Below are 25,323 nucleotides of genomic sequence, written 5' to 3'. Positions count from 1 at the left end.
ATTGTTTTGTATTTAAAAAAAAGGTTAAATAAAGGATATTTTGAGGCCTTCTAACTATAAAGCAAGCTTTCAGATTCTGATAAGTCCCCCTACAAGTCCTCTTTTGGGGGTGGATACAGCCGGGCCTTTGCCCCTTTAACATGGGGACATGTTGTCCTGCAAAGGGTAAATATTTACTACCCTCCTTGTAAAGAACCCCCTAATGTTGAAGAGATGCTGCCTTGTATAGTTGAGGAGAAGGGGGGCACACAACGGCTGCCTTACATTTCCTGACTATCCAGGCTACAGGCCTAGATAAAAATCTGTTTTAAAATCCAGGGGACATCCCACACTGTTCCCTTTTTTTTTAATGTATACTGTCTCTTCCAACAAAAAAAATGTCGCTGCCCCACCCCCCAAAATATAATAATTTTATACAAGACCCTTATACAGACATGCAGCTTGGGTGGCTAGGAAAGGGAAGGCAGCAAGCATGTGCCCAATATCACCCAAACAAAACAAGGCCACATGTCTTCAATATCATCAGGGGGACTTACTGGAATCCAGGAACCCCCAGGAGAGTGAGTATGGGTACATTCACACCCCTTGGCCCAGATCCACAACGAGCGGGCTTAACTTAAATCTTCCTATTTAAGTTACACCGCCGCAAAATCTCTACCTAAGTGCCCGATCCACAAAGCACTTACCTAGAAATTTTCAGCGGTGTAACTTAAATTCGTCCGGCGCAAGGCGGGCCCAATCTAATGGGGCGAGTCCCATTTAAATTAGGTGCGCTCCCGCGCCGGACATACTGCGCATGCTCCCGACGCGATTTTCCCGACATGCATTGCGCAAAATTACGTTACGCCGAGTTTTGTGAATCGCGCCGGGTAAAAAAAGTTGCGTCGGGAAAAAAAAAGAGATGCGGCGGGAAAAAAAAAAATTCAAAAAAAATTAAAAAAAAAATTGACAGCATCGTGGGAAAGAAGGGTCTACTTTTACATGGTGTACTAATTTTACACTTTGTAAAAGTAGCCCTAATTTTGCGTTTGCAAACTAACAACTTATGGAGACTTCACGAAGGGAAGGGAAGGGAAGTGCTAATTTGCATACTCGACGCGGCATTTCGACGAGAAATGCCCCCAGCGGCGGCCGAGGTACTGCATCCTAAGATCCGACAGTGTAAAACTATTACACCTGCCGGATCTTAGGAATATCTATGCGTAACTGATTCTGTGAATCAGTCGCATAGATAGAAACAGGGATACGTTGGCGTATCAGTAGATACGCCGGCGTATCCCTTTTGTGGATCTGGACCCTTGTTACTAATTAACAAAAAATAAATAGATGCCCACAACATGAAAAAGTCCTTAAAAAAACCTGAAAAATATCCCCAATGTAGCTCCAATGACAATCACATTGGCCAATGTTATAAGCCTTCGTCAATTACAATGACATGCTGCCTGACCCACTGGTAGCGTAATTGTAGTGCCTCTAAATGACAGATCACAGGCTGGTATGTTTAAAAAACAGATCTGTAATTTTGTGGCTGTAGTGCTATCTGGATTTACCAGAATCCAGACCATGTTTGGTCAACGGCATCACCCAGAATCTAAAATGAAAACATACAAGCTATGCCTATAGCTCTGCTTTAAGTACTGCTGCCATTTAAGTTATGCTACACAAATCTTATGAAATGTGATCATGAGTGAAAAAGGGGTTGTTGTTTTTTTTAAGTCGGTGAGGAAGGCTTAAAGATGTTATGGTGTTTTTTAAGGTTGCTTTAAATAACTCCTGAGGTTTGGGATGCTCTTTTAAATGATCCTGGACATTTTATTTTGCTAAAAAATTGCCCCTGGCGACAAAAAGTTAGATATTGTAACACTTGCCTGTTTGTTGCCTGTGCATTGTAACAACTGCCCATTTGTTGCTTGCAAATTGGAAACGAACATAGGAAGGTTTTCTTAAAGGTAGTTTGTAGATTGTTTCTTTCAAGTATTTTTTTTCCTAAGCAGTGACGTATGATGAAAGGTTGATTTTAGTGACATTTTCGACAAAATCACTGCATTCATCAATACTGACAAAAACAGCAGTTATGAACAATTTTGTATACAGCTACTACTTATTATTTGAGTTATTCTTCAAGTAGTACAATTAACTCAGAACTCACCAGAATCTGAGTCATCTGGACTTCCAGAGCTTAGAAGGTCTTTTTCCTTTTCATAGTCGCTCTTACATAAAAGTTGTCTTTCCTTCAACACAAATTCATCTCCTTTTCGTAGTTGTCGCTCACATACACAACAGCAGAAGCAGCTTAGGTGATATACACATTCCAGGGCACGCATTACAAATTCTGTTGGAGCAATCTTCTCCATGCACCCACTACATTTTGCTGCAAATAACCTAAAAGGAACATACACAACTGTTACAAAAAAGTTTAACATTTATAGAAATTCAACATAGTTTTTTAAAGGCATCCTATGCAGTACACAACTGCTACAAACATCATATTACGACAACTACCTGTTGTTTCAGAGGTCCTGATTCATCACGGTGCAATGCCATTTAAGTTATGCTACACAAATCTTTTGAAATGTGATAATTATGAGAGGGTCCCTAAGCATACCTCAGTTGCAGCCTGATTAAGGGCAAACCTGTCCTTCCAGTAAGGATAACAGGTTCACCACAGAAGTCAACTGACCAGGCTGGCATTGTTTGATCATTCCTTTTTTCTATTGAATCAATGCAAAGGTAAGTACGGTGACATGAGTCACAATAAACAAATGCTTTGAGCATGTGTGTGTTTTTGTGTTTTTCCTACACGCTAGTTTCATGTCATTGTGGTGACTTGACAAACCAAGACAAAATATTTATGAAAGGATTCACTTTTACATTGGTAAATATAAGTAACTAGTGAGTAGTAATCTTGACTAGTCATATAAATTAGTTTCATAACGAATGAAAATTCTCCGTTATTTTTTCTTGGGACATTCGGATGGCAAGACGCGCTCCATGCATTGCAATGGAACCGTTGTAATAGGAGTGACTCAAGTCGCTCCGACTTAGAAAAGGGTTCCCGTACCACTTTGGGACGACTTCGGAGCAGCTTGAATTCTATACAGAAGTTGTTTTTGCAAGCCGCACTAAAGTCGCGCTGTACGGGCAGCTTCAAAGTCGAACGACTTTGAATCCGCCCCTCTGTGAACCGGCACTTACAGTCCAATCAGCTGATTCGTTTTGTGCTGGAAGTTGGATTACTGGCAAAGAGCATTCCTAAGAACTGAGTGAAAAGGGTGTTGTATTGTATTTGAGCATATGAGAAGAAATATTATAATTTTGTGTGTTAATGGATTCAATAAACAAACGACTTTCCAAACTACAAATCGTTTTCTCGAATATATATATACATACATAGAAAAATGGAATCGATATACATACAAAACAAATGGATTCAGTATAACGAATATCGACACTACAGAAATAATGAATTCTCTGCAAATGATAAACAAAACTAAAATTTTCCATTGTGCACAAGTCTAGTGATAGTACAATCTGTAATTTGCCAACAACTATTTCGTTTAATGGGCCTACCTGAACAACCCATTTAATTGGTTGACCTCCATGTTCATTAGTTGGTAAATCTAAAAATTATTATGCAATCAGTTTTTAATATGTGTGATTGTTTAATCAGATTGCAATGTGCGTGGTCCAATCAAAAGGGAACCATTTCGAGTGGGCTTTGTTTTTGTAAATCTTGTTTTTGTAAAATAGTTTTTCCTGATCAATCTTTTTATTGTTGTAAAAATGAACACAGAGTATACTCCAATATAAAAGGAATATAAAGTATACATACAAATTAAGAGCTCCAGAAGTTGTCAGTTCTAAACCCCAAAGGGTATGCAACATGCATAATGAAGAAGGAGGTGAAAGACCTTCAAAACGTAAAGAAATGAACGACAGTAGAACTAACATTAAAACAATTACAAAAATATCCTACACTGGTGGACAAGATGCATACAAAAACAACATCTTCTAAAATCATATTCCAGAGGTTTGAGGTAAAGAGTTGTAAGGAAAAGTAGAAAAAAAAAGAGGAAAAAGGTAGAAAAAAGGGGAAGTCAACTGCTCCAAGTGGGTCCAGGAATGAAACCATAAAAATTGTAAAAGGTAAGGGCTCAGGGTGCCTGGAGGGACTCATCGAAACCAGGTGGGAGAAAATTATCCACCTAATGTTGCCAGATTTTAAGATTTTTAGGAATTTTATCCAGAATAGTTGCCAGATTTTACTATGTATTATAGCCTGGGTTACCCTATGCTTGGTTTCTATGGTACGAAGTGTAGGGGACATTCAAGCACGTACTATGGTTTGTTTGGCCACTGTCACGATGTAGTATAAGGCAAGACTGAGCTCTGGTACAGTCCAGGGTATTATGGTTCAGCAACGTGAGTGATGGATCGGCATCCAACGTGGTGCTGATCATAGTGGAGGTCATTCCCAGAATTTCTGCACAACGGGACAAGTCCCACAGACATGCGTGATCACAAGCACAAAAACACACAGGGGGATAACCAGGTTAAAACTTGGAGATCCTTACTGGGACCAAATACTATCACATGGGGACTTTATAATTTGTTTCAAGCGCTAAATTGTTTTAAAAGAAAGATTTAGTGGTCCCCAAATATCATCCCAATCCTCCACACCCAGATCAACCCTAAGGTCTATAGACCACTGTGCAGTATACGATGGCATACTGGACAATGGGGACGTAAGATGGGTGTATGTAAAATTAACTTATCAATTAATTAAAATATGACATACATATAAATCATTGCAAGATGGCTGTACCATCACTTAGTTCAAACAATGCCTTGGTGCTCCACACATACTGTATATAGCAATGTAGTAATGTGGAATGTACCTAATATTATGTGTCTGTGTGTGTGTGTGTGTGTGCATACAGAATATATACACATACAAGTACATAGTATATAGAATTGCATATAGAATTGCACATATTATATGTTCTATATATGTTGAAATAAATGTAGTAGGAACTCTCAAGACCTCTACAGAAGAACAAGAATCTCTTGAGAGAGGTGGTACTATGACTCACCAAAACGTTGGTGAAAGAAATGTAGTCCTGTTCTCCTGTGGAAGCTCTTATGCCGCGCACACACGATCGGAATTTCCGATGGAAAAAGACAGACGGACTTTTTCCATCTGATATTCCTATCGTGTGTAGCTCCATCTGAGTTTTTTCATCGGAAATTCCGATGAATTCCATCGGAGTTTAGATATAGAACATGTTCTATTTTTCTCTGATGGAATTCCGATGTGATTTGGGCGGGCAAAAGCCTGATCGTGTGTACGTGGCATTAGAGTGCCTACTACATTCATTGCTATATTTTTAATATATACTATATTAATTCCCATATATAATATATACACACAAAGAAACCTAATAGGTACATTCCATTATATTCAAGAGTATATTTATTATTTAGAGGTACAGGAAGTTATAACATGCCATTTTTTAACTAATTTAATGTAATAGTAGTGTCTTGTGGCTATGTTAGCCACTGATCATGCAGAACGTCTATTATTTAATTTAGGAAATAAGATAAATAAACCAATAAAAATAAAAAATAAACTAGCTTTCAGGACCAGGTTAAGGGTGCTTAAAGGTTAATGAGCTCTAAAGTTGGCCAACAAGGCTGAATTTTGATCCATCTATGACCACTTTCATCTGTGAGAAGCCGATCTAATAATAGACTTTTCACGAAAAAATTATTTGTTCGATCAGTGTATTCTGACATCAGAGAATTCTGCTTTTCACCATGCTTGTGTGGAGGAGGAAATCATTCTGCTTTTTTCAATAAACCTGATCGGAAAAAAAATTATCCCCATATGGCCAGATTAAGTTTTAGGGTCAAAGGTTGGGAAATTGAATTGAAATTGAATTGAAACTCCAACCAAAACATTTTTATATCCTTTTAGTTTTGGTAGATAGAGGAAGGGTTGAAATACCTTACAAGTTTATACTGCTATCCAGAGCTCCCTCAACTTAAGCCCTGTGCACACGATCGGTCCATCTGATGAGAACGGACCGATGGACCATTTTCATCGGTTAACCGATGAAGCTGACTGATGGTCCATCACGCCTACACACCATCGGTTAAAAAAACGATTGTGTCAGAACGCGGTGACGTAAAACACAACGACGTGCTGAAAAAAACGAAGTTCAATGCTTCCAAGCATGCGTCGACTTGATTCTGAGCATGCGTGGATTTTTAACCGATGGTTGTGCCTACTAATGATCGGGTTTTAACTATCAGTTAGGAATCCATCGGTTTTTAAAACAAGTTGGCTTTTTTTTAACCGATAGTTAAATAACCGATGGCGCCCACACACGATCGGTTTGGACCAATGAAAATGGTCCATCAGACCATTCTCATCGGTTTAACCGATCGTGTGTACGCGGCCTTACACTACCAGCCACGTTTTGCTTTTTTTAAACTGACAGGGGGAATCATTTTTGCCACAACCACCAAATGTGTACAACTCTATCTGGCTTTGCAGCTTAAGCCCACGTTCACACCGGCATGTGATTTGTCAAATCACATGCCAAATCGCAGCCTATTGCCACGATGGAACTATCTCAATCGGCTTTGCGACACCACACTGATTTCTATAGTTCCTGGACTACTTTTGGTGACTTTGGGGGAGATTTCAATAGACATCTGTGCTTGAACCCACGCAGATGTCTTTCAAATCGCCCCCAAACTCACACTGAAATGTGGGTTTGAAATTGTGTGAGTTCAACTGCAATTTCAAACCCGCATTCAGCGTGAACAAGTGCTAAGGGAGGGTTAAAATGAGGTTCAACTATCTGTTTTTACTGCCCCCAATTCCATGTAAATGAGCTCTCAGATAGAGTTACTTTAAGGTGAATTAAATGTTTTTAGTAATGATCTACTCTGGTCAATGAACTTAACATCATTTTCATTCAGTCTATTTCTTTGTGTTGCTTTTTTTTTTAAATGTTGGCTTAAGCTCTTTAAATTGACTTTTTAACCTTTGAGATTGGTTTACTGGGTCAGTTTATACATTTATACTTCAGTAAATGTCTTCTTACAGTCTGTGTTGTCAAGCAGTGTATTTTGTATTGGGGGTTTTTGTCCTAATATTACTAATGCCTAAAAGAATGTGACTTGTCTAAATAGCAAAACAAACAATATCTGAGGCTCATATGTGGTTGCCTTGTTGCCAAAAATTCACATCCGTTTTTTTCAAAACTCTGATGTGCTACAAATATCTATATATAGCCAAGGCTGGATGCACGTTTTTTTGTAGCATTGTGCCGTTGTGAATGAAATATTCTCATTTAGTAACTTACTCGGCACATACAATTGACACATGAAGTTTAACATTAAAATGGTCCTTGCATTTCATGTAAGATCCGTGTTTTAAAAAGTATCCTCCCTGCAAAATTGCTTGTAGGTAGGAAAAAAGTTAGATATAATACTCACCATTCTTTTGGCTTCCGTATTGCAGAGGGGAGGGGATGTCATCCTCCTGATGACACGATCCTGGGGAACAGTGAATACCTCAAGTCAGTGGGACTTGGGCTACTATACATCCCCTAGTTGGAGCAGGGTTGATAGCAACCTTTGCCTAGACACTGCAGGAAAAACCCAGAGGGAAAAGCCAGGTATATTATCTAAAAAAAAAACCTGCAGGTGATATTATTTTAACCCTTTACTCTTCAAGAGGGACACATTTAAAAGCAGGCCTTGCGTTCTAGGCCCAGAGGCTTTAACTTGCTTTAAAAAATGGTGGGCTTGGGGCACAGAGCACTGTATGACATTAGCAAATACATTTTCGCCAATGTCTTCCTGTTTCTCCTCCCAGCCAATCAGGAAGTGAATCCTAAAACCCTATTGTCCGGGAGTCCTAAGATCCCATTGGCCAGGAGGAGTCTGAAGACCCCATTGGCTGGGAGGAGAATTGATGGCCGGGACACGGAGGAGACGGAGGACAAAAGCCGTGGCCGCAGCCTTGACCTTCATGGTTTAAGTGCCGTGCTGACGGGGGGCCTGGCGGGCCAGAGGGTGAGCGAGCGAGTCGGTGACCAGAAGGGTGGGGAGTGGGCATGGTGTGTGGTGGTGGGCTGGAGCGATGGGGGGAGTGTTATTGTGGGGTGGCGGGCTGGAGCGACAGGGAAGGGGGTGTCTGGGGTTAGGTCTGTCTGCCCCCCCCCCCAATCGATGGAGCACAAGCCACCACTACCCAGTGAGGATTGTTCTTTTACTCAATAAATGTGGAGTAACCTTTAAATATGTGGGAGTATCATGAACAAATTGTTTTGATTCATCTTTCAAATTACATATCAAAAATAATACATCTGAATATAAAAAACCATGTGGCTTATTATTAACTACAACTGTATTAAAGCAATGGTGTTGACACAATATGTTTTTTTTGTAGAATTTATGTGCAAAGAATCTTAGATGTGTTCTAGATTTATATAATTCAAGGTACGTTTTACAAACCTAGATCTCTGCATTAAGTCCACACCTATTATTTCCATATTATTATCCCAGCTGAAGTTGATGATTCATGAGTATACACTTAAAAGACACTAAGCCGCTCTACACCATCTGTTTGATGAATGACTAATTCTTTATCTATGCAGCTCACCTCTAGCGTTAAATTTGGTCCTTCTCTTTTCCTTAGTAATTTCAATCAAATGTTTACTCTTTCAATATTCCGCTCTGTGCCTCTCCGCCGCCTCTTCCCCAGCAGTAATTTTCTTCTGTTTATCCACACATGGGTTTAATTGTTTTAGTACAGCATTTATTATGATCACAAAGATAGGTGCTCTGTTGTACACATAAAAGTGTGCTTCAAGAAACATTTTATATAGATGTCACCCTGGTATAGTCAAACAACCTTTTTCCCTGGCAGGAAACTTCCACAGAAATAGGACAAAGGCTTTAATATATATATATATATATATATATATATATATATATATATATATATATATATATATATATATATATATATATATATATATATATATATATATATATATATATATATTTATATATATATATATATATATAGCACATGCAATATTGTCACTACTGTAGAACTCTACTGCAAGCACCCACATGCAATATTTGCTCTTTTATTGGAACAAAACTGTTATATATTTTCAATATATTTTCATTATTAAAATGGTAATTCTACCAGAACATATAAAAATTTTTTTTTTCATGTTCTACATGTGGTGAGATATGTGGAAAATCATATTTCATACAGAGCTTTATTGGTGTATGGTGGCTATTTTTATGTGAATAGATATTCCGCACCCAGAACAGTTGTTTAGAGCTGAATGCATATACACCAATTGTTTTTTAGATAGCACAGCCAGGTATTGGACAGTCCTGAAAATTGCACTATAGTTAAAGTGGTTGTAAAGGCTTAAGATTTAATTTAAATTCAACCTTCTGTGTTCAGCATCCCCCCCCATTACACTTATCCGAGCCTCAATTTGATTCAGTGATGTGCACGAGAGCAGCGGCTCCCCAGCAGGGGTGGACTGACAACTCATGGGGCCCCACGGGCAATAGGAGATTATTGGGCCCCCAGACAATAGGAGAATTTGGGGCCCCCAGGCAATAGATTATGGGGCCACACAGTATACACACACACAAACAGTATACACACACACACATAAGCACCAGCTTAAACTAGAACATAGGGAAGGATAACACAATAAAGAAGTAGCATACTCAGTGAATAAATCTGCTGCTAAAAACTGAGGATTTAATATTACTTTAACAAATCAAGAACATTAAGAGGAGTCAATGCACATTAATAAAGGGTGATTTTTTAGCCATACTGTTTTTGTATGACCATCTGACTTCCTGTGAACCAAGAATATGTGTGTGATCAGATCAGGCTGTATCATGCTGTATGGGAATGAAGGCCTGTGTCCTGTTTGAGTGCTGGCCGGAAAGGGAGCTTTCCTATGTCCAAGCAATGGTAGAGAGTGACTAGGTGTCCTGGGAGCCGCACATCAAGTCATGACCTTCTGTATGATAGTGAATGGCAGTCTCTTGGGATACCTAGTCACTCTTTACCATATCTGACTTAGTGGTTAGTGCTTCTGCAGAACTAAAGTTGCCTGGTTCGAATCTTGGTCAGGATTCTAGCTGTATGGAGTTTGCATGTTCTCCCTGTACTTTCAAGGGTTTCCTCCGGGTACTCCAGTTTCATTCTGTGTTCCCAAGACATGCTGGTCGGTTAATTGGACTCTATTATTATTACTATTATTATTCAGGATTCATATAGCGCAGTTTACGCAGCGCTTAATACAGACAACACTGTTGCAATAATATACAAGAGGATTAAGAGGGCCCTGCTCAGAAGAGTTTACAATCTAATAGTGTGGGGTAGGTGGTACAAAAGGTTGTAACTGTAGGGAATGAGCTGATGGAAGTGGTAAAAGATTAATTGGAGGCCTGATAGGCTTCCCTGAAGAGATGAGTTTTCAGGGATCACCTGAAGGCAGCTAGATTAGGAGATAGCCAGACAGGTTGAGGTACAGAGTTCCAGAGGATGGGAGAGGCTCTGGAGAAATCCTGGAGACGAGCATGGGTGGAGGAGACAAGGAAGCTTGAGAGTAAGAGGTCTTGAGAGGAGTGGAGAGGACGGTTTTGGTAAAATTTGGAGACTGGTTGTGATGAAGCTTGGGGCAGAGTTGTGGATGGCTTTGTATGTTCTGGTTTAGTATTTTGAATATAATTCACTGGGTGATCGGGAACAAGTGTAGGAATTGGCAGAGAGGAATGGCAGACACTGATTGGTTGGTAAGGTGGATAAGTCTGGCAGCAGCATACATGATAGACTGAAGAGGGGATAACCTATGGAGAGGTAGGCCAATGAGAAGGGAGTTTCAATAGTCAAGGCGAGAGATAATAAGGGAGTGAATAAGTAACTTGGTAGTTTCGTTTGTTAAAAAGGGGCATATTTTAGAGATGTTACGGAGTTGTAGTCTTAAAGTTTGGATTGGATTTGGGGCTGAAAGGACAGGTCAGAGTCTAGGATTACACCTAGTACCCTGGCATGAGGGGAGAGATTGATGTTTGCATTATTGATTTTGATGGGAAAGTCATGAAGGGGGGCACGGGCGCAGGGGGGGGGGATATTACCAGCTCAGTTTTAGAGATATTTAGTTTAAGGAAGTGGTGCAACATCCATGCTGATATGTCAGTTAGTAAGTTAGTAATGCGAGAGGAGACTGTAGGAGTGAGGTGAGGATTAGACAGATAGATTTGGGTGTCATTGGCGTATAAGTGGTATTGGAAGCCAGGGGCGGTTATCAAGTGACCAAGGGAGGAGGTATAGATAGAGAAGAGAAGCGGTACAAGAATAGAGCCTTGGGGGACCCCCACAGAAAGGGGCAATGGAGAGGAGGAGACAGAGTTGTCGGTAACACTGAAGGAGCGCTGTGATAAGTAGGAGGAGAACCAGGATTGAGTAGAATCATGGAGGCCAAGTATGTGTATGCATGATAGTGAGCTAGGGGCTTTAGGTTGTAAGCTCCTTGAGGGCCGGGACTAATGTGAACTTACAATACAGTATGTAAAACACTGTGTAATTTGTTGGCACTAGATATATTCCCGAAATAAATCAAGTCTGTTACAAATCAAGGATCACAATACTAGAGCTTCTAGCATGTGTAAACCTTAATGATAATTCAAAAATGTAAACATAGCTCATTGACTGCTATATTCTCATGTGCTGTACATTGTACATTGTAATTTGAATAAAACAAAAGTGTGCATGGGAAATGAAAATGCACATAGTCAAAATCTGTATCTTATCCTTTTCCCTTTTCCAGAATATTGAAAAATCTCTGTGGTCATCATCACTATTGAAATGTTCCTTATCTCTTTAGAAAAGGGAATGAGGTCTTCTTTTTTTCTCCCCAGTCTATGGATGGCTACTAAAACATTGCTGATTGGCTGATATGGATAATTTAACATTTTGTTATACTTAGGGGTTGATTTACTAAAGGCAAATATAATGTGTACTGCAAGTGCACTTGCTCCAGAGCTTAGTAAATTAAGTAAATCCTCACTTTGCAACAAAAAAAAAAACATTTTTGCTTGTACATGATTGGATGATAGAAATCAGCAGAGCTTCCCCTCAGTTGTAGAGTAAATGCACTTGCAGTTCACAGTATATTTGCCTTTAGTAAATCAACCTCTATGTTGATTTCTTATTGGCAGAGCATCACTCTTGTCTGACTGGAGCTTGATTCCTAATATATACAACAAATAAAATGTTAGCATATTTATATGATTTCACCCGGGTTTGATTAATTTCCCTTGCATAATCTTAAAACATATTGCTAGATACATGGGGTTCCATCCAAATTGGCCCCAGTGTGGGCACATAAATGACTAATGCCCTGTACACACGATCGGTTCGTCTGATGAAAATGGACCGATGGACCGTTTTCATCGGACGAACCGATCGTGTGTGGGCCCCATCTGTTTTTTTCCCATCGGTGAAAAAAATAGAACCTGTTTTAAACTTTTCGTATGGTGAAAAAACCGATAGAAAAAAACGATCGTCTGTGGGGAAATCCATCGGTCAAAAATACATGCATGCTCAGAATCAAGTCGACGCATGCTCGGAAGCATTGAACTTAATTTTTCGCTGCACGTCGTTGTGTTTTACGTCACCGCGTTGGACACGATCGAATTTTAAACCGATGGTGTGTAGGCAAGACTGATGAAAGTCAGCTTCATCGGATATCTGATGAAAAAATCCATCGGTTCATTTTCATCAGACGAACCGATCGTGTGTACAGGGCATAAAGCTTTTTTAGGGGTAAGAACTGATGTTGAATGGCCCAATGTTCCCTGTAAATCTCTACAGAATAAGTGTCAATAGTGATTGTTGGGTTACCACCAAATAAGGTTAGACCTCTCATTAACCCCTTTAAAGGGAGAACGAGTTAAACATTCTGTGTTTTCTGATAAGCACATTCAAAGCTATAAAGAGCACAAGTGATATCCGTTCCTCCTCTATGCCTAATAAAATACTTCCTGTGGATTCTCCTTTATGACCGATATCTATCACCGGGCTGAGAAATTTACGAGAACCCCTCTTGTTATAGCTCCAAGCTTTTGAATTAAAACAATTTTTCATTTCCAAAAGTCTTGCGTGCTGCTGTTGCTAACGGCTCTCTCCTGCCCCCTACTCGGCTTCGTATCAATGCTCAATGACACCCTAAAGACTTCGTGTGTAATATTCTCAGAATAGGCATGAAAAGTAGGGAGCTTTAATGGCAATTACAGCTCTGTTTAATAATAACAAGAAAACTTCTGCAGTGGAAGTGAAGAAAAGGCTGTGAATGACCGAATTTAAGTGCCACGTACAAAGATATCTAGCTGACTGGAACCTATGCTATACCATACTATATATTCTTGTATAGGGTGTTGTCAGAGAACGTAATACATAGGTTTAGGGTCAACTAAAAAAAACATACAAATATTTTGGGTTAAACCACAATTTTGCGCCATGGTGCATGTTACATGCATTAGCACCAGGGGCAGTGCTAGAACCTGGCACCCAAGGCAAGACCACCGGTTCTTCTTCTGAGTGGCCTGAAACTTCTTTGAGATATGAAGATGATACATTCAATGCATGGTAGGGTTCTTCCCAGGCGACTGAGTTGTGGTCTTACCACATCCCTGGCACCCCACGGTAATTTGATTATTACAGCCTAACTACAGCTGTGATACTTTGCTTTGCATCCACGGCAATTTTAACTCTGGCTGTAGAGTTTGACAGGCAGCACTGCCTGTCAAACTCACTCATTGAGATCAATGAACGGCAACGAGCCAAGCGTGTGGCTTGCAGCTGTAGAGCAGACCCACAATGTAAAATTAGCATTCATCAATTAAAAAAAAAGAAACAAAAACAAAAGCAGTAAGCATTACCAACAGTGTGAAAGAGCCCATACAGTTTTTAAATATTGTATAATTTATCTTATTTTCAATCGTTATATTATTTAATTTATCATCATAATGTGACATTATAGTGTTTAAACTAATCCATTTTTGTTCAGTAAAAAAAATATATATATATATATATATATATATATATATGCATATCTAGATAGATATATATCTATCTAGATATAGATATAGATACATATATACTGTATATATATATATACACAGTAAAACCTTGGTTTGAGAGTAACTTGGTTTGAGAGCGTTTTGCAAGACAAGCAAAATGTTTTAAACATTTTTTCCTTGATATACAAGTGATGTCTTGATATAAGAGTACTGTCAAGTCACAACTGAGTATAAAAAGGAAGGGAGGAGCCTAAGTGTAGCAAAATGGTTACATTTAATGAGGGTACAACATTTAGCAACTTATTGCTACACTTATGCCCTGTACACACAATCGGTTCGTCTGATGAAAACGTTCCGATGGACCGTTTTCATCGGACGAACCGATAGTGTGTGGGCCCCATCGTTTTTTTCCCATCTGTGAAAAAAAATACAACCTGTTTTAAAATGTTCTGATGGTTAAAAAACCGATAGAAAAAAACGATCGTCTGTGGGGAAATCCATCAGTCAAAAATCCACTCATGCTCAGAATCAAGTCGACGCATGCTCGGAAGCATTGAACTTAATTTTTCTCTGCACATCGTTGTGTTTTATGTCACCGCGTTGGACACGATCGGATTTTTAACTGATGGTGTGTAGGCAAGACTGATGAAAGTCAGCTTCATCGGATACCTGATGAAAAAATCCATCGGTCCGTTTTCATCGGATGAACCGATCATGTGTACGTGGCATTAGAGGTGCCTCTCTTCTCTTTTATATCCTGTAATAAAAATGCTTTGATATACAAGTGCTTTGGATTACAAGCATGTTTCTGGAACGAATTATGCTCGCAATCCAAGGTTTTACTGTATATATATCTATATAGATTTATATATATTAGCCTTAGATTGGATCCAAAATTTCAAAATGGTATAATACCAGCCCCCTCAACATTTTAATCAGTGTGCCCAGATGTACCCATGGTCTATTTACACCCTAGAAATGCCCCTGGTTAGTGCATTGCAGCCCAATTAATTTTGAACAACACCTCAATGTCATGTGTTGCGGTGCACCAGAATTGCAACACAGTACCATGTGTTGTGTGGTGAGCTGCATGTGCTTTTTTTGTCTGATTTGATGCAGTGACAGCCAATACCAAATAAATACACAGCAGGGAATCCATGAACAGGTCTCTGACTAAATCAGACCAAAATGTTGCTTTTGTAATATCTGTATCCATTTAGATTAACAAATGCATGCTAGGTTTATGGGCAGGTGAATGTAAACGGGTGAACATCTGCTTACAATTTTTATCGAACGGTCATGAATAAACAGAAAAGGATGCAAACCTCTTCCATTTTTTTTCACGGACCTAGACAGACTGGGAGATAGTCAGATGTAAACATCTACCTGCTCATAGATTAACCTTCCATTCAGATTAGCCACAAAAACTGGCATGTGGATCTGATTGGACAGCTTGTGTAAAAGGACCCTAAAGTTACCTGTCAGCATTTGATCATTGTTGCCTACTCAGGCAGCTTGGCAAGATGCTTATGTCTTATGTCAACTTCCTTAGAAACAAAAATGCATATTCAGGTGACAACCTTTTAAAGTGGAACTGAAGAAATAACTTTTTTTTTCATTTTGGATTATTGGATAGAGTTAAACCTGTTACAGACCACTTTTACCTACAGGTAAGCCTAGATTAAGGCTTACCTGTAGGTGCTCGAAATATCTCCCAAACCTTCACGGTTTAGGAGATATTCGCCTTAGAAGCCGGTGCTGACATGATCCGCGCATGCGCACTAAAGAAAGGGCAAGATCTATGCCGTTTCTATAGTGCCCGTGCCGTGACCAGCGGCTCCCGTGCGCATGTGCGGGAGTGACGTCACGCAACTCCGGCCAATAGCAGATCCGGAGTACGCGCCCCCCCCGGAAGGAAGAGGGGTTGAAGATAGACGTGATGAGAGAGAGGGGACATCGCTGACATTGCGGGCTTCTTCTGCAGGTAAGTGGCGCATAATGGGCTACTGTGCGATGCATAGTACCCCATTATGCCTTTACTTTGCAGGGAACAAAGAGGACAACTTAAGCTGGCTATAGACAGATTGAATTTGGCCGGTTCAGCAGGGACTGGTAAAATTATGATTAGTGTGTAGCAGTCCCCACTCAACAGAAGTTGTGCATTTGATCAATTTCTGTCAAAGGCGAATGTTGGAAAAAAAAAATCAATCATCCGTTGTGGCCACTGATCAGTGGATTCTTACAGCATTGGGAACCTTTGGGACGAATATGTTAGCCTGGTAGCTGAGCAAAGAAAAACTGCCTATGGTCAGCTTTAGTGCACTTTATTAGAACAGTGGGCACAAAAGAAGCATTATTTGGATGTTCAAGGTGCACATCAAACTAGGGTCACAAGGTGCTCGTTGAACATCAGCGTACAACTAGCTGGATAAGTTCAGAGATTACATTCGCTATGAATTCATTCAAGCCTAGGAATCAAGTGTACTATAGCGATCAACCTGCTGAATGAACACATTTAATGCCATTTAAGAAGTAGAATATGTATGCATTTAAGAAGTAGAATATGTATGCATTTAAGAAGTAGAGTATGTATGCATTTAAGAAGTAGAGTATGTATGCTCATTGCTATTAGGGACATTGAATAAAAGCCAAACTGAGCAACCCATAGTACCTAACACAGTGACTAAGTGGTTAGCATTTGTTGCCAATGAGTTATCTGTCTACCATAATGCCGGGTACACACGATCGGAAATTCCGACAACAAATGTTGGATGTGAGCTTTTTGTCAGAAATTCCGACCGTGTGTAGGCTCCATCGGACATTTGCTGTCGGAATTTCTGACAAGTAAAATTTGAGAGCTGGTTCTCAATTTTTCCGACAGCAAACGTTCTCATCTGTATGCAATTCAGACGCAAAAAAATCCTACGCATGCTCGGAATCATTTTTCTCAGCTCATCGTAGTGTTGTACATCACCACATTCTTGACGTTCTGGATTTCCGACAACAAATGTTTGAGAGCTGGTTCTCAATTTGTCCGATAACAAAAGTGCTCGTCGGAAATTCCAATTGTCTGTATGCAATGCATGCTCGGAATCAATTTGACCCATGCTCGGAATCATTGAACATCATTTTTCTCGGCTCGTGGTAGTGTTGTACGTCACCACGTTCTTGGCGATTGGAAATTCCGACAACATTTGTGTGACCGTTATACATGTGCATTCGTTTTCGTCCGAATGCATTTTCATCCGAATTTCAGATATTTTCGTTATCCTTTTAACAAACGATAACGAAAGAACAGAAAACGAAAACCGAAGATCCGACATAAACAAATGCTTTATTTTCGTTTTCGTTGTGGTCAAATGTGCCTAACCTTAACTCTATTAGACCAATATTATTCTACAATATGAGAAAAGATTCGACATAGAGAGAAAAGATTCGACATTCTAGAGACATGAAGAAGAGTCGACATAGAGAGAAAAGATTTGACATAGAGAGAAAAGATTCGTCATAGAGAGACATGAAGATTTGACATAGAGAGACATGAAGATTCGACATAGAGAGACATGAAGATTCGACATAGAGAGACATGAAGATTCGACATAGAGAGACATGAAGATTCGACATAGAGAGACATGAAGATTCGACATAGAGAGACATGAAGATTCGACATAGAGAGACATGAAGATTCGACATAGAGAGACATGAAGATTCAACATTATTTTTTTTTTTTTTTTATTCTGTCGAATCTTCTTTTTTTTTTCTTAGAACATTCGACAGACACCATAAGCCTTCAATGACAGATTCAACCTTAATTTGGATTTTCAGACGAATGCATTTTTTTAACGAAAAATTAAATAAATAAAAACGAATTTCGGGAGTAACTAAATAAATTATTTTTTTCGGACGAAAACGAAATTACAAAACAAAATATTTCAGTGTGCACATGTCTAGTGCCCGTGTGTATGCAAGACAAGTTTTAGCCAAAATTCAGTCGGAAAAATATCCACGGTTTTGTTGTCGGAATTTCCGATCGTGTGTACGCAGCATCAGAGTTATAAGTGCAGAGGCGATTATCCACAATGTCTGTGTGAGAACCCCTTAATCTGTGTACAGACTTCATTATTAGCAGGCACTGGACATTAAATACAAACATCTACTGAATTCTTCAGGGCAAAGTCACCAACAAGGTACACATAGAAATATTGTACAAATAGGGTTACATATTCAACAAGATCTCTCGGAGAGGAAAATAAAAGAAGCATCCTGCTGGCTCACACAGATCCCGAAAATAAAGTGACAGTAATCCGGGGGATCTGATGTTCGTTGTGTGTGTACAGGTGCTTCTGATCCTTATCCCAAACACAGATGCAGATAAAGCACCTTATCACATGTTACTGTTTGCAGAGCACTTCTCTGCCTTTCACTCCAACTCTGTCCCTCTCTTTTCTCTCCTACTTATCTTTCCTATTTAGAAGTCTCCTACTAAAGCCCAGGAAAGGTTAAAACATTTCTTGGCTTTTATACATTGGCAACCATAGAGACCGCCTGGATAATGTCTCACTGATGTGCCCTGACAGCAGCGAGACTTTTCATTTTATAACTTGCAAAAAAAAAAATACGTCTCTCAGAATCATGGATTTTTTAAAACCGTGAAATAAATGGTAATTTTTGGGCTGTTTAAAGGCTTGTGTATATGGGCAGTTGTCTGTTTCTGAATTGGTATCCTTCTATCCAAGTCAATGTGAATGCAAAAGTAACATGCAGTATCTCAGAACTGGCTTCAAGCAGCTCATAAGTAGGGATGATGTTTTGGATTCACTTCTACTATGGGTTCAAAATGTGTGCTGTCTCTTGATGTCTTATGATGTATGTTGATGGATTTTTATCTTCAATAAAGTAATCATCACTACTTTAAACCTGGGAGTGTGGTCAACCTTCCTTGAACTATCCAAGCTGCGGACTGGACCTGCACCACAAGGTTAAAAGGAGCAATCATTCCCACCGGGAGCGGCACAGTTCTGTCTTTGTATCAGTCAAAATTTGTGGTCCTTGGAAATTTAAAAGGGCCATTATTGAGGTTTTTGGGTAGGCCAGCCTTTTTAATATAAGAGTAGCCATAGCAGCCTTGTATTGAAGCTGGTGTAGGGAAAGGATAATGAAAGTTAACAAACTGCTTAGGAAATAAATCATCCGCATACTAAGGTCTCATTCACATGATCATTCAGGGCCATACTACCACTCAGTCTGCACAAATCATTGACAGGCTGACGAGCTCCTCATCTGTTCTCATGTAATCTATCTAAAACTGAGCTCTTGATATTTTCTCCCCCATGTGTCCCTTCCCCTGACCTCTCTATCAAGATCAATGGCACATCTATCAGTCCGTCCCCACATGCCAGGGTGCTAGGGGTAACCTTAGACCATGAATTGTCCTTTTTCAGGCCCACATCCAATCTCTGTTTAAATCATGCCTCCTTAGCCTCAGCAACATTTCCAGAATACGCCCCTTTTTAACTAATGATACCACAAAGCTTCTAATTCACTCCCTGGTCATCTCTCGCCTTGACTACTGCAACTCCCTACTCATTGGATTACCTTTACATAAACTATCCCCCCTTCAGTCCATCATGAATGCCGCTGCAAGACTCATCCACCTTACCAACCATTCAGTGTCCTCCACCCTTCTCTGCCAATCCCTTCACTGGATTCCACTCACCCAACGAACAAAATTCAAAGTACCAACAATAACTTACAAAGCAATCCACAACTCGGCCTCCAGCTACATCACTAACCTAGTCCCAAAATACCAACTAAGCCGCTCTCTTCAGTCCTCCCAAGACCTCCTACTCTCTAGCGCCCTTGTCACCTCCTCCCATGCTCGCCTCCAGGATTTCTCCAGAGCCTCTCCCATTCTTTGGAACTCCCTACCTCAATCTGTCTGACTGTCCCCTAATCTATCCATATTTAGACGATCCCTGAAAACTCTTCTCTTTCAGGAAGCCTAACCTGCTTTTAAGTAACACTGTTTTACTTCCTCCATCAACTCATCCCCCACAGCTATTACCTTTTGGATCAATTAATATATGTAGTAGGAGTTTTAGCTATTCCCTATTATACCCTAAGATTTATTCTCTTGGTTCCAAAATGTTTAATAATTGATAACTTATACACCTCCTACACTATCAGTTATAACAAATATTGCAAAAGTTTGGCTCCATGGAAAGATTTACAAGAGAGTATATTTACCCTAATAACGTTGGCTGATGGGAGAGGTATAAATATTTGGGTGACTTGGGGTCATAAGCGTTCTGATAACTGAGTTTGGTCTCTAAATAGAGATACAGATACATGAGTGCCATGATGGTAAAGCAAAAATACATTATTATTAGTATTAGTATTATCATATAACTCTATGCAGTTATGCAGGTTTAAAGTCTAAAAATTCTTATGGAAATTAGCTTTTCATGCACCAAACAACCCCTTACACCTGATTGAAGAGAAGGGGAGACTCCACTGCCTAAATGGAAATCAAATATAGAATGAATAAGTCTAAGAACACATGAGTATGAAGAAATATATGGTTAATTATATAGAACTTTCCTAATGCAAATCTATTTGTTGGGGCTGATTTACGAGTAAACGAGTAAAGCCGCGTACACACGATCAGTCCATTCGATGAGAACGGACCGAAGGACCATTTTCATTGGTTAACCGATGAAGCTGACTGATGGTCCGTCGCGCCTACACACCATCGGTTAAAAAAACAATTGTGTCAGAACGCGGTCACGTAAAACACAACGACATGCTGAAAAAAAATGAAATTCAATGCTTCCAAGCATGCGTCGACTTGATTCTGAGCATGCGTGGATTTTTAACCGATAGTTGTGCCTACTAACGATCGTTTTTTTCCAGTGGGTTAGGAATCCATCGGTTAAATTTAAAACAAGTTGGCTTTTTTTTTAACCAATGGTTAAATAACCGATGGCGCCCACACACGATCGATTTTGACCGATGAAAACCATCAGACCATTCTCATCGGTTTAACCGATCATGTGTACGCCGCATTATTGTTGTTCACTTAGCAAGGTGAATAACTTTGCAAAGTCTACATTCACATTGTTTTTTTAATTAGGAGATACCTATGTTTTCTATGGATGCAAAAAGTGTAAGGTTTATTAAAAAAAAAGGATTTTTGCTTGGATAAATCTGGATAACGCCCCATTCACACTTGCCAATGGAGTAAAGCCTCGTACACACGACCGAGTTTCTCGGCAAAAACCAGCAAGAAACTTGCTGGGAGATTTTTTTTGCAGAGGAAACCGGTCGTGTGTACATTTTCGTCGAGGAAACTGTCGAGAAACTCGACGAGCCAAAAAGAGAGCATGTTCTCTATTTCCTTGACGGGAATGGAGAAACTTGGCTTGTCGAGTTTTCTCGACGGCTTCACAAGGAACTCGACGAGGAACTTGATGTGTTTCACCCGTCGAGTTTCTCGGTCGTGTGTACGAGGCTTAAGGAACTGTAGCAAACCATGGAGGCAGAGAAGGATAAATCATATTATATTTATTATATGGTATAAGCAAACAATTCTTCCTTTGCAATTATATAGAAATGTGCTTCTGCAACCAAAGACAATGATTGTAAAGCAGATGTTGCACTGACTCTCCATAGATCAATTCTGAGCTTCACAGCTCTATATATCTTCACCGCTGCTGTATTCTAGGATGCTATTTCACACTTTGTGTGTGGAAGGTTGCTAAGTGAGATTAAACCTTTTACTTGGATTTAATCCTTCAAGTTCCCGTGTCACTGAAAGCTATTTGAATTCCTTGCTCTTGTTTGATAGTAAACAGCAGAGTGAATGCACAACACAGAGGGGACCAGACCCCCACATCTCTAATCTTCCCCACCCCACCACCACCCCCCACCCTCGAAATATTTTTTAAGGTTGCTATAGCATTGAGTCATGCATTGGAATGCACCAAGAAAAAAATCCTTCTGAGCCTTAGCCGGAAAAAATAAGCAATGGATTAAAGACGGGGGACAAAAAGAGGGAGTGAGCCATTGAGATGAAAAAGGGTTAAACACACAGTTGCCAACTTTTTTTTTATTTAGTCAGCGGCTTTGTATTAAGATACAGCAACGTTTTTGTTCACTCAGAGTGTTAACATAAAATGTGACATACAGTAAAACTGGTTGGCAGTAGAAGGGCAGCAGGTCATTATGCAATATTTGCAGCAGTCTGTTTTTATTGAGATCGGTATCCTCGTTGAAGAGCTCATTTCCCTCTACTGGTTCTGGTGACCTTTTCTTTGGCATAGAAAGTGTTTGGAAAAAGTTGGTCTGGTGACTAGTAATGAGCTTGCATTTGTTCGGAACCAGTTTCAGGTCCAAACCCAGAGGATAACAACCGTCCCCAGTCCAATAGACTCCTCATAACATTATTGACATAATATGGCCACATAGTGGGGAATCCCATGATTTCAACTCATTTTTTTAACCAGGAACGACAGCTGACTTTCAGGTTCTGATCTGAACCTCGTTCCAAACACATGCAAGCTCATCCTTACTGGTGACACCTTAAAGGGGTTGTAAAGGTTTGTTTTTTATTTTCTAAATAGGTTCCTTTAAGCTAGTGCATTGTTGGTTCACTTACCTTTTCCTTCAGCCTCGTACACACGACCGAGGAACTCGACGGGCGAAACACATCGTTTTCCTCATCGAGTTCCTTGTTAGGCTGTCGAGGAACTCGACAAGGCAAGTTTCTCCATTCCCGTCAAGGAAATAGAGAACTTGCTCTCTTTTTGGCTCGTCGAGTTTCTCGACAGTTTCCTCGACGAAAATGTACACACGACCGGTTTCCTCGGCAAAAAAATATCTCCCAGCAAGTTTCTTGCTGTTTTTTGCTGAGAAACTCGGTCGTGTGTACGAGGCTTCAGACTTCCCTTCTAAATGTGTTTTTCTTTGTCTGAATTTCTCACTTCCTGTTTATCCTCAGTAAGTTTGCCCCCATCAACCGAGCTGTTCTGGCTAGGGGTTAGTCAGCATGCTCGATCCCTCCCTTGAGACTACATGCCTGCGGGGAGGGGGCGAGCATGCTGACTAACCCCCAGCCAGAACGGCTCGGGTGATGGGGGCAAGCTTACTGAGGAGGAACGGGAAGTGAGAAATTCAGACAAAGAAAAAAAACATTTAGAAGGGAAATCGAAGGAAAGGGTAAGTGAACCAACAATGCACTAGCTTAAAGGACATTCACAACCCCTTTAAGGTGACACCAGTAAGGATGAGCTTGCATGTGTTTGGAACAAGGTTCAGATCAGAACCTGAAAGTCAGCTGTCGTTCCTGGTTAAAAAAATGAGTTGAAATCATGAGATTCCCCACTATGTGGCCATATTATGTCAATAATGTTACGAGGAGTCTATTGGACTGGGGATGGTGTTTAACCTCTGGGTTTTTAGAAAATACAAAAATTAACCTTTACAACCCCTTTAAGAGGATATCCCTTATTTTGGAAAAATTACCTCTTAGTACTTTCTGTTTCTCTGGGACAGGAAATTAAAGCGGAGCGACACCCTAAAATGGGAACTTCTGCTCATCAAAACCCTCCCCCCCTCCGGTGTCACATTTGACACCTTTCAGGGGGGAGAGGGGTGCAGATACCTGTCAAAGACAGGTATTTGCACCCACTTCCGGAGTCCTCCTGCGGGTATTCTGCGGGTAGTTCGTCTCTTCCCGCACCTGCCCGTTGTGTTCTGGGAAACACTCAGCTCCCAGAACACAAAGGGGACCAGTGAGGACGGTGTAGCACGACTCTCGCATGCGCCATAGGGAATCGGGCAGTGAAGCCAAAACGCTTTACTTCCTGGTTCCGAGGGTGGCGGTGGGGGCAGCAGATAGACGAGCAATTGCTCGTCTTCTGCTGCAGACGTCGCTAAACTCCAGGACAGGTAAGTGTCCTGATATTAAAAGTCAGCACCTGCAGTATTTGTAGCTGCTGGCTTTTAATATTTTTTAACGGCGGAGCTCCGCTTTAAGAAAACATTTCTCAACAGGACACAGGCAGGAAAACCAGTTATGGTTCTTGGGCATTACCTTCTTTATTCAAAACTAAAAATAAATGCTGGCTTTACATATACTTTACATATACTTAAAAAAACTAATTGTGCAAAAGCACTGCAGGATGAGAAACTAAAGTAATATGCATTTAAAAGTTTTCACTGAAATGCAGCTTCAGGATCCTGGTTAGGAGAACATAAAGTTGGCTATAAACAGTCAGATAATTTTTCAGTTGTAAGAACTGATACTGCCTGTTCTTTAAATTGTCACACACACCAGAAGTCAGGCCATGAGCCATACACTCTATATGCCATTGCACAATGTGCAGTTTTATAGAGGATAATGCAGTTGGGAGGAGCATAAGGATGACCTCATCGGTTGCATGATGCTCATTTATAGTCTAGTAAGTAGGCTGAAAGATAGATTTTGGTCTTCTCCTATACTTCTGCCTTTGATTATACCTATCCACTTCTTGGCAATACAGTTGGTAGGAGATATATAGGTGTCTGAACAGAACAGACATAAATAAAAATTGCAGCTAAACTGAGTTCCACTTTAAAGGGGTTGTAAAGGTTTGTTTTTTTTATTTTCTAAATAGGTTACTATAAGCTAGAGCATTGTTGGTTCACTTACCTTTTCCTTCGATTTCCCTTCTTTCTTTGTTTTCTTTTGTCTGAATTTCTCACTTCCTGTTCCTCCTCAATAAGCTGTTCAGTAAGCTGTTCTAAATGACTTTCCACCACTCAGATGATGGGGGCAAGCTTACTGAGGCGAAACAGGAAGTGAGAAATTCAAACAAAGAAAAAAATAATTTAGACGGGAAATCGAAGGAAAAAGGTAAGTGAATCAATAAATAAACTAACTTAAAGGAACTAATTTAGAGAACCTTTACAACCCCTTTAACTTATACACTACCAAAGTACATGACCCATTGCAAATTGTTGTTATCTATTGTAAAAGTGTGAATATTCAGTATGAGTATTGTTCATGCCAAAGCATTCATAGCAATCACCTTATTTTGAACAATGTGAACTAAAAATGGCAGCTGGAATTTGATTGGCTGCTAAAGGCAGAACAGACATTTTGATTTCCTTAAGCCTTTTTGAATCTATGCTGAG

General features: G+C 40.0%; 1 protein-coding gene across 1 annotated transcript in view; it reads right to left on the bottom strand.

The window, feature by feature from the left end:
* LMX1B (LIM homeobox transcription factor 1 beta) overlaps positions 1 to 25,323 on the bottom strand; it is a 248,105-nt gene that overhangs the window by 27,014 nt on the left and 195,768 nt on the right. The window contains 1 exon segment of the mRNA XM_040323024.1: positions 2,150 to 2,382. Coding sequence (XP_040178958.1) covers positions 2,150 to 2,382 — 233 coding nt within the window.

Source organism: Rana temporaria, chromosome 9 (assembly GCF_905171775.1).
Source record: "Rana temporaria chromosome 9, aRanTem1.1, whole genome shotgun sequence".
Lineage (NCBI taxonomy): Eukaryota > Metazoa > Chordata > Amphibia > Anura > Ranidae > Rana > Rana temporaria.
The sequence above is the reverse complement of the archived record's forward strand: the minus strand, read 5'-3'. Positions and strand labels throughout refer to the sequence as shown.